This window comes from Dendrobates tinctorius, unplaced genomic scaffold (assembly GCF_039654945.1).
Source record: "Dendrobates tinctorius isolate UK_male_01 unplaced genomic scaffold, ASM3965494v1 ptg000279l, whole genome shotgun sequence".
In the NCBI taxonomy this organism is placed as follows: domain Eukaryota; kingdom Metazoa; phylum Chordata; class Amphibia; order Anura; family Dendrobatidae; genus Dendrobates; species Dendrobates tinctorius.
In genome coordinates, this window is record NW_027361946.1 from 1,659,652 (window position 1) to 1,670,000 (window position 10,349).

Genomic DNA, 10,349 nt, shown 5'->3' on the forward strand with positions numbered 1-10,349 from the left:
AGCTGTGGTGTCCAGGTCCAATCCTGCAGTCAGTAGTTGCGGTGTCTAGGTCCAGTACTCCAGTCTGTAGATGCGGTGTTTAGGTCCAGTCCTCCAGTCTGTAGATGCGGTGTCCAAGTCCAGTCCTCCAGTCTGTAGATGCGGCGTCCAGCTCCAGTGTGTAGCTGTGGTGACCAGGTCCAGTTCTGCAGTCAGTAGATGTGTTGTCCTGGTCCAGTCCTCCAGTCTGTAGATGTGGTGTCCAGGTCCAGTCCTCCAGTCAGTAGATGTGGTGCCTAGGTACAGTCCTCCAGTCTGTAGATGTGGTTTCCAGGTCCAGTCCTGCAGTATTGCAGATGTGGTGTCCAGGTCCAGTCCTGCAGTGCTGTAGATGTGGTGTCCAGGTCCAGTCCTGCAGTGCTGTAGATGTGGTGTCCAGGTCCAGTCCTGCAGTGCTGTAGATGTTTTGTCCAGGTCCAGTCCTCCAGTCTGTAGATGTGGTGTCCAGGTCCAGTCCTGCAGTGCTGTAGATGTGGTGCCCAGGTCCAGTACTCCAGTCTTTAGATGTGCTTTCCAAGTCTAGTCCTCCAGTCAGTAGATTTGGTGTCCAGGTCCAGTCCTCCAGTCTGTAGATGCGGTGTCCAGGTCCAGTCCTCCAGTCTGTAGATGTGGTGTCCAGGTCCAGTCCTCCAGTCTGTAGATGTGGTGTCCAGGTCCAGTCCTCCAGTCTGTAGATGTGGTGTCCAGGTCCAGTCCTCCAGTCAGTAGATGTGGTGTCCAGTTCCAGTCCTCCAATCAGTAGATGTGGTGCCTATGTACAGTCCTCCAGTCTGTAGATCTGGTTTCCAGGTCCAGTCCTGCAGTATTGCAGATGTGGTGTCCAGGTCCAGTCCTGCATTGCTGTTGATGTGGTGTCCAGGTCCAGTCCTGCAGTGCTGTAGATATGGTGTCCAGGTCCAGTCCTGCAGTGCTGTAGATGTGGTGTCCAGGTCCAGTCCTCCAGTCTGTAGATGTGGTGTCCAGGTCCAGTTCTGCAGTGCTGTAGATGTGGTGCCCAGGTTCTGTACTCCAGTCTTTAGATGTGTTGTCCAGGTCTAGTCCTCCAGTCAATAGATGTTGTGTCCAGGTCTAGTCCTCCAGTCAGTAGATGTGGTGCCCAGGTCCAGTCCTCCAGTCAGATGTGGTGTCCAGGTCGAGTCCTCCAGTCTGTATGTGTTGTCCAGGTCTAGTCCTCCAGTCAGTAGATGTGGTGTCAAGGTCCAGTCCTGCAGTGCTTTAGATGTGATGCCCTGGTCCAGTCCTCCAGTCTTTAGATGTGCTTTCCTGGTGTAGTCCTCCAGTCAGTAGATGTATTGCCTAGGTCTAGTCTTCCAGTCGGTAGATTTCGTGCTCTGGTCCAGTCCTCCAGTCAGATGTGGTGTCCAGGTCCAGTCCTGCAGTGCTGTAGATTTGTTACCCAGGTCTAGTCCTCCAGTCTGAGGATGTGGTATCCATGTACAGTCCTCCAGTCAGTAGGTGTGGTATCCAGGTCCAGTCCTCTAGTCTGTAGATGTGGTGTCCAGGTCCAGTCCTTCAGTGCTGTACATGTGGTGTCCAGGTCCAGCCCTCCAGTCTGTAGATGTGGTGTCCAGTTCCAGTCCTCTAGTCTGTAGATGTGGTGTCCAGGTCCAGTCCTGCATTGCTGCAGATGTGGTGTCCAGGTCCAGTCCTGCAGTGCTGCAGATGTGGTGTCCAGGTCCAGTCCTGCACGGCTGTAGATGTGTTGTCCAGGTCCAGTCCTCCAGTCAGTAGATGTGGTGTCCAGTTTCAGTCCACCAGTCAGTAGATGTGGTGCCCAGGTCCAGTCCTACATTGCTGCAGATGTGGTGTCCAGGTCCTGTCCTGCATTGTTGCAGATGTGTTGTCCAGGTCCAGTCCTGTAGTGCTGTAGATGTGGTGTCCAGGTCCAGTGTTACAGTGCTGTAGCTGTGTTGCCCAGGTCCAGTCCTGCATTGCTGTAAATGTGGTGTCCAGGTTCAGTCCTCCAGTCTGTAGATGTGGTGTCCAGTTCCAGTCCTTCAGTCAGTAGATGTGGTGTCCAGTTCCAGTCCTCCAGTCAGTAGATGTGGTGCCTAGGTACATTCCACCAGTCTGTAGATGTTGTTTCCAGGTCCAGTCCTGCAGTATTGCAGATGTGGTGTCCAGGTCCAGTCCTGCAGTGCTGTAGATGTGGTGTCCAGGTCCAGTCCTGCAGTGCTGTAGATGTGGTGTCCAGGTCCAGTCCTGCAGTGCTGTAGATGTGGTGTCCAGGTCCAGTCCTGCAGTGCTTTAGATGTGGGGTCCAGGTCCAGTCCTGCAGTGCTGTAGATGTGGTGTCCAGGTCCAGTCCTCCAGTCTGTAGATGTGGTGTCCAGTTCCAGTCCTCTAGTCAGTAGATGTGGTGCCGAAGTCCAATTCTCCAGTCTGTAGATGTGGTGTCCAGTTCCAGTCCTGCATTACTGCAGATGTGTGTCCAGGTCCAGTCCTGCAGTGTTGCAGATGTGGTGTCCAGGTCCAGTCCTGCACTGCTGTAGATGTGGTGTCCAGGTCCAATCCTCTTGTCAGTAGATGTGGTGTCCAGTTTCAGTCCACCAGTCAGTAGATGTGGTGCCCAGGTCCAGTCCTCCAGTCTGTAGAAGTGCTGTCTAGGTCCATTCCTGCAGTGCTGTAGATGTGGTGTCCAGGTCCAGTCCTTAAGTCTGTAGATGTGGTGTCCAGGTCCAGTCCTTCAGTCTGTAGATGTGGTGTCCAGGTCCAGTTCTGCAGTGCTGTAGATGTGGTGCCCAGGTCCAGTACTCCAGTCTTTAGATGTGCTTTCCAGGTCTAGTCCTCCAGTCAGTAAATGCGGTATCCAGGTCCAGTCCTCCAGTCTGTAGATGCAGTGTCCAGGTCCAGTCCTCCATTCGGTACATGCGGTGTCCAGGTCCAGTCCTCCAGTCTGTAGATGTGGTGTCCAGGTCCAGTCCTCCAGTCAGTAGATGTGGTGTCATGTTCCAGTCCTCCAGTCAGTAGATGTGGTGCCTAGGTACAGTCCTCCAGTCTCTAGATGTGGTTTCCAGGTCCAGTATTGCAGATGTGGTGTCCAGGTCCAGTCCTGCAGTATTGCAGATGTGGTGTCCAGGTCCAGTCCTGCAGTGCTGTAGATGTGGTGTCCAGGTCCAGTCCTGCAGTGCTGTAGATATGGTGTCCAGGTCCAGTCCTGCAGTGCTGTAGATGTGGTGTCCAGGTCTAGTCCTCCAGTCTGTTGATGTGGTGTCCAGGTTAAGTTCTGCAGTGCTGTAGATGTGGTGCCCAGGTCCAGTACTCCAGTCTTTAGATGTGCTTTCCAGGTCTAGTCCTCCAGTCAGTAGATGTGGTATCCAGGTCCAGTCCTCCAGTCTGTAGATGCGGTGTCCAGGTCCAGTCCTCCAGTCTGTAGATGTGGTGTCCAGGTCCAGTCCTCCAGTCTGTAGATGTGGTGTCCAGTTCCAGTCCTCTAGTCAGTAGATGTGGTGCCCAAATCCAGTCCTCCAGTCTGTAGATGTGGTGTCCAGGTCCAGTCCTGCATTGCTGCAGATGTGATGTCCAGGTCCAGTCCTGCAGTGTTGCAGATGTGGTGTCCAGGTCCAGTCCTGCACTGCTGTAGATGTGGTGTTCAGGTCCAATCCTCTTGTCAGTAGATGTGGTGTCCAGTTTCAGTCCACCAGTCAGTAGATGTGGTGCCCAGGTCCAGTCCTCCAGTCTGTAGATGTGCTGTCCAGGTCCATTCCTCCAGTCTCTAGATGTGGTGTCCAGTTTCAGTCCACCAGTCAGTAGATGTGGTGTCCAAGTCCAGTCCTGTTGTGCTGTAGATGTGGTGTCCAGGTCCAGTGTTGCAGTGCTGTAGCTGTGTTGCCCAGGTCCAGTCCTGCAATGCTGTAAATGTGGTGTCCAGGTCCAGTCCTCCAGTCTATAGATGTGGTGTCCAGTTCCAGTCCTTCAGTCAGAAGATGTGGTGTCCAGTATCAGTCCTCCAGTCAGTAGATGTGGTGCCTAGGTACAGTCCTCCAGTCTGTAGATGTGGTTTCCAGGTCCATTCCTCAGTATTGCAGATGTGGTGTCCAGGTCCAGTCCTGCAGTTCTGTAGATGAGGTTCCAGGTCCAGTCCTGCAGTGCTGTAGATGTGGTGTCCAGGTCCAGTCCTTCAGTCTGTAGATGTGGTGTCCAGGTCCAGTCCTCCAGTCTGTAGATGTGGTGTCCAGGTCCAGTTCTGCAGTGCTGTAGATGTGGTGCCCAGGTCCAGTACTCCAGTGTTTAGATGTGCTTTCCAGGTCTAGTCCTCCAGTCAGTAGATGTGGTATCCAGGTCCAGTCGTCCAGTCTGTAGATGCGGTGTCCTGGTCCAGTCCTCCAGTCTGTAGATGTGGTGTCCAGGTCCAGTCCTGCAGTGCTGTAGATGTTTTGCCCAGGTCCAATACTCCAGTGTTTAGATGTACTTTCCAGGTCTAGTCCTCCAATCAGTAGATGTGGTATCCAGGTCTAGTCCTCCAGTCTGTAGATATGGTGTCCAGGTCCAGTCCTCCAGTCTGTACATGTGGTGTCCAGGTCCAGTCCTCCAGTCTGTAGATGCGGTGTCCAGGTCCAGTCCTCCTGTCTGTAGATGTGGTGTCCAGGTCCAGTCCTCCAGTCAGTAGATGCGGCGTCCAGGTCCAGTCCTCCAGTCTGTAGATGTGTTGTCCAGGTCCTGTCCTCCAGTCAGTAGATGCGGTGTCCAGGTCCAGTCCTCCAGTCAGTAGATGTGGTGTCCAGGTCCAGTCCTCCAGTCAGTAGATGCTGCGTCCAGGTCCAGTCCTCCAGTCTGTTAATGTGTTGTCCAGGTCCTGTCCTCCAGTCAGTAGATGTGGTGTCCAGGTCCAGTCCTCCAGTCTGTGGATGCGGCGTCCAGGTCCAATCCTCCAGTCTGTAGATGTGGTGTCCAGGTCCAGTCCTGCAGTCTGTAGATGTGGTGTCCAGGTCCAGTACTCCATTCAGTAGATGCGGCGTCCAGGTCCAGTCCTCCAGTCTGTAGATGTGTTGTCCAGGTCCTGTCCTCCAGTCAGTAGATGTGCTGTCCAGGTCCATTCCTCCAGTCTGTAGATGTGGTGTCCAGGTCCAGTCCTCCAGTCAGTAGATGTTGTGTCATGTTCCAGTCCTCCAGTCAGTAGATGTGGTGCCTAGGTACAGTCCTCCAGTCTCTATATGTGGTTTCCAGGTCCAGTCCTGCAGTATTGCAGATGTGGTGTCCAGGTCCAGTCCTGCAGTATTGCAGATGTGGTGTCCAGGTCCAGTCCTGCAGTGCTGTAGATGTGGTGTCCAGGTCCAGTCCTGCAGTGCTGTAGATATGGTGTCCAGGTCCAGTCCTGCAGTGCTGTAGATGTGGTGTCCAGGTCTAGTCCTCCAGTCTGTTGATGTGGTGTCCAGGTCAACTTCTGCAGTGCTGTAGATGTGGTGCCCAGGTCCAGTACTCCAGTCTTTAGATGTGCTTTCCAGGTCTAGTCCTCCAGTCAGTAGATGTGGTATCCAGGTCCAGTCCTCCAGTCTGTAGATGCGGTGTCCAGGTCCAGTCCTCCAGTCTGTAGATTTGGTGTCCAGTTCCAGTCCTCTAGTCAGTAGATGTGGTGCCCAAGTCCAGTCCTCCAGTCTGTAGATGTGGTGTCCAGGTCCAGTCCTGCATTGCTGCAGATGTGGTGTCCAGGTCCAGTCCTGCAGTGTTGCAGATGTGGTGTCCAGGTCCAGTCCTGCACTGCTGTAGATGTGGTGTCCAGGTCCAATCCTCTTGTCAGTAGATGTGGTGTCCAGTTTCAGTCCACCAGTCAGTAGATGTGGTGCCCAGGTCCAGTCCTCCAGTCTGTAGATGTGCTGTCCAGGTCCATTCCTCCAGTCTGTAGATGTGGTGTCCAGTTTCAGTCCACCAGTCAGTAGATGTGGTGTCCAGGTCCAGTCCTGTTGTGCTGTAGATGTGGTGTCCAGGTCCAGTCCTGCAGTGCTGTAAATGTGGTGTCCAGGTCCAGTCCTCCAGTCTATAGATGTGGAGTCCAGTTCCAGTCCTTCAGTCAGTAGATGTGGTGTCCAGTTCCAGTCCTCCAGTCAGTAGATGTGGTGCCTAGGTACAGTCCTCCAGTCTGTAGATGTGGTTTCCAGGTCCAGTCCTCAGTATTGCAGATGTGGTGTCCAGGTCCAGTCCTGCAGTGCTGTAGATGTGGTGTGCAGGTCCAGTCCTGCAGTGCTGTAGATGTGGTGTCCAGGTCCAGTCCTTCAGTCTGTAGATGTGGTGTCCAGGTCCAGTCCTCCAGTCTGTAGATGTGGTGTCCAGGTCCAGTCCTGCAGTGCTGTAGATGTGGTGCCCAGGTCCAGTACTCCAGTCTTTAGATGTGCTTTCCAGGTCTAGTCCTCCAGTCAGTAGATGTGGTATCCAGGTCCAGTCGTTCAGTCTGTAGATGCGGTGTCCAGGTCCAGTCCTCCAGTCTGTAGATGTGGTGTCCAGGTCCAGTCCTCCAGTCAGTAGATGTGGTGTCCAGGTCCAGTCCTCCAGTCTGTAGATGTGGTGTTCAGGTCCAGTCTTCCAGTCTGTAGATGTGGTGTCCAGGTCCAGTCCTGCAGTGCTGTAGATGTTTTGCCCAGGTCCAGTACTCCAGTGATTAGATGTACTTTCCAGGTCTAGTCCTCCAATCAGTAGATGTGGTATCCAGGTCTAGTCCTCCAGTCTGTAGATGTGGTGTCCAGGTCCAGTCCTTCAGTCTGTAGATGCGGTGTCCAGGTCCAGTCCTCCAGTCTGTAGATGTGGTGTCCAGGTCCAGTCCTCCAGTCAGTAGATGTGGTGTCCAGGTCCAGTCCTCCAGTCAGTAGATGCGGCGTCCAGGTCCAGTCCTCCAGTCTGTAGATGTGTTGTCCAGGTCCTGTCCTCCAGTCCATAGATGCGGTGTCCAGGTCCAGTCCTCCAGTCAGTAGATGCGGCGTCCAGGTCCAGTCTGTTAATGTGTTGTCCAGGTCCTGTCCTCCAGTCAGTAGATGTGGTGTCCAGGTCCAGTCCTCCTGTCTGTAGATGCGGCGTCCAGGTCCAATCCTCCAGTCTGTAGATGTGTTTTCCAGGTCCTGTCCTCCAGTCAGTAAATGTGCTTTCCAGGTCCAGTCCTCCAGTCTGTAGATGTGTTTTCCAGGTCCTGTCCTCCAGTCAGTAGATGTAGTGTCCAGGTCCAGTCCTCCAGTCTGTAGATGCGGTGTCCAGGTCCAGTCCTCCCGTCTGTAGATGTGGTGTCTATGTCCAGTCCTCCAGTCTGTAGATGCGGCGTCCAGGTCCAGTCCTCCAGTCTGTAGCTGTGGTGTCCAGGTCCAGTCCTGCAGTCAGTAGATATGGTGTCCAGGTCCAGTCCTCCAGTCTGTAGATGCGGTGTCCAGGTCCAGTCCTCCAGTCTGTAGATGCGGTGTCTAGGTCCAGTCCTCCAGTCTGTAGATGTGGTGTCTAGGTCAAGTCCTCCAGTCTGTAGATGCGGTGTCCAGGTCCAGTCCTCCCGTCTGTAGATGCGGCGTCCAGCTCCAGTCTGTAGCTGTGGTGTCCAGGTGCAGTCCTGCAGTCAGTAGATGTGGTGTCCAGGTCCAGTCGTCCAGTCTGTAGATGAGGTGTCTAGGTCCAGTCCTCCAGTCTGTAGATGCGGTGTCTAGGTCCAGTCCTCCAGTCTGTAGATGTGATGTCCAGGTCCAGTCCTCCAGTCTGTCGATGCGGCATCCAGGTCCAGTCTTCCATTCTGTGGATGTGGGGTCCAAGGTCCAGTCCTCCAGTCAGTAGATGTGGTTTCCAGGTCCAGTCCTGCAGTCAGTAGATGTGGTGTCCAGGTCCAGTCCTGCAGTCAGTACATGTGGTGTCCAGGTCCAGTCCTCCAGTCTGTAGATGCGGTGTCTAGGTCCAGTCCTCCAGTCTGTAGATGCGGTGTCAAGGTCCAATCCTCCAGTCAGTAGATGTGGTTTCCAGGTCCAGTCCTGCCGTCAGTAGATGTGGTGTCCAGGTCCAGTCCTGCAGTCAGTACATGTGGTGTCCAGGTCCAGTCCTCCAGTCTGTAGATGCGGTGTCAAGGTCCAGTCCTCAGTCAGTAGATGTGGTGTCCAGGTCCAGTCCTGCAGTGTTGTGCTGCAGGTGGGCAGGGTCGTGCGTCCCGTGGCCAGCCTTGGCAGTGACAGCACAGCCTCTGAGGCTGCCGGCCCTTTCCCGGCGAGTGGATGCGCTCTCGGGCAATGCGCTCTGACGCACGGAGGAGCCTCCCCTGTGGCGCAGCGACCAATCAGAGTGTGCGACATCTGCGCAGGAAGCGCCAGTGTCAGCGCCGCACTAATTACCGCAGCAAGTGAGGATCGCGGCAGAAGTTGTGGAGAGTCCGGCGCGTCCATGGATCGGACGACACTGGGCAGAGGAGGTCGCTGAGCGCCGGCTCACAATCACTGCTGCCCGCACCATGTTCCAGCCGGCCCCGAAGAGATGCTTCACCATCGAGTCCCTGGTGGCCAAGGACGGTCCTGTGCCCGCCGGCCGCCCCGAGGAGCCGCTGCGACCCGCCGCCCTCAGCTATGCCAACTCCAGCCCCATCCACCCCTTCCTCAACGGCTTCCACTCGGCGGCGGCGGCCAGAGGCGTCTACCCCAACCCGGAGCTGCTGTTCGCAGAGACAGTGCCGCACCCGCAGACGCACCCGGGGCCCCCTCCGCACGCGCTGGCCGCGCACCCCCTGCCCGCAGCGCACTCCCCGCACCCGCTCTTCTCGCCGCAGCAGCAGCAGCGGGACCCGTCCAGCTTCTACCCCTGGCTGCTGCACCGCTACCGCTACCTGGGGCACCGCTTCCAAGGTGAGTCCCCAACTTTCCTCCGGGACTTGGAGCTGAGTTCCCGGGACGGAGCCACCGACGGGGTCTGCTGCTGCCGGAATATGCGGGGGTCTGCTGCTGCCGGAATATGCGGGGGTCTCCTGCTGCCGGAATATGCGGGGGTCTCCTGCTGCCGGAATATTCGGGGGTCTCCTGCTGCCGGAATATTCGGGGGTCTCCTGCTGCCGGAATATGCGGGGGTCTCCTGCTGCCGGAATATGCGGGGGTCTCCTGCTGCCGGAATATTCGGGGGTCTCCTGCTGCCGGAATATGCGGGGGTCTCCTGCTGCCGGAATATGCGGGGGTCTCCTGCTGCCGGAATATTCGGGGGTCTCCTGCTGCCGGAATATGCGGGGGTCTCCTGCTGCCGGAATATGCGGGGGTCTCCTGCTGCCGGAATGTTCGGGGGTCTCCTGCTGCCGGAATATGCGGGGGTCTCCTGCTGCCGGAATATGCGGGGGTCTCCTGCTGCCGGAATATGCGGGGGTCTCCTGCTGCCGGAATATGCGGGGGTCTCCTGCTGCCCGGAGCATGGGGGTCGCCTGCTGCCGGAATATTCGGAGGTCTCCTGCTGCCCGGAGCATGGGGGTCTCTTGCTGCCCGGAATATTCGGGGGTCTCCTGCTGCCCGGAATATTCGGGGGTCTCCTGCTGCCCGGAATATTCGGGGGTCTCCTGCTGCCCGGAATATTCGGGGGTCTGCTGCTGCCCGGAATATTCGGGGGTCTGCTGCTGCCCGGAATATTCGGGGGTCTCCTGCTGCCCGGAACATGGGGGTCTCCTGCTGCCGGAATATTCGGGGGTCTCCTGCTGCCCAGAGCATGGGGGTCTCTTGCTGCCCGGAATATTCGGGGGTCTCCTGCTGCCCGGAATATTCGGGGGTCTCCTGCTGCCCGGAGCATGGGGGTCTCCTGCTGCCGGAATATTCGGGGGTCTCCTGCTGCCCGGAGCATGGGGGTCTCTTGCTGCCCGGAATATTCGGGGGTCTCCTGCTGCCCGGAGCATGGGGGTCGGCGCTTTATCCGGACACGGCTCTGTGGATGATTTGTGTCACCGCGTAGAACTTTCTGTAGCATAGAGGCTGCACTGTATGGACAGATATATGGGATCTTTATAACTGGATGATATCACACCATAGATATTATTATATGTATGAAGTCTTCATGTGATTATAACATATGGGGTAGTATGGCTGTGTATAACATGGGTTGTGATCGAGCTTCTAGATGTTTTGCTTTTTTCCGTATATCTATTATATGGAATATATGTAATCTGTGTATATTAATAATATTATTATTATTATTATTATTATTATTATTATTATTATTATTATTATTATTACTATAATTATTGTTGTGCTGCCCTTGTGATGTGTGACTCGCTGCTTTCTCCCCTCTGAGCTCGGGTCTATGGTCTCATTATACTCGGAGTCGCGGTTCTTATAATCCTTTAGACATTTTATTCGTGTGTATATAATATAGAGTGTGGCTGTGTATATAATATAGAG

General features: G+C 55.1%; 1 protein-coding gene across 1 annotated transcript in view; it reads left to right on the forward strand.

Annotated features, from left to right (window-relative positions):
* Nucleotides 1-8,105: 8,105 nt before the first annotated feature.
* The window catches only part of EMX2 (empty spiracles homeobox 2), a 39,325-nt gene continuing 37,081 nt past the window's right edge, over nucleotides 8,106-10,349 (forward strand). Inside the window, exon 1 of the mRNA XM_073559901.1 lies at nucleotides 8,106-8,825. Within this exon, the coding sequence (XP_073416002.1) occupies nucleotides 8,438-8,825 (388 nt within the window). The 5' untranslated portion in view covers nucleotides 8,106-8,437. The remainder of the gene's footprint in view (nucleotides 8,826-10,349) is intronic.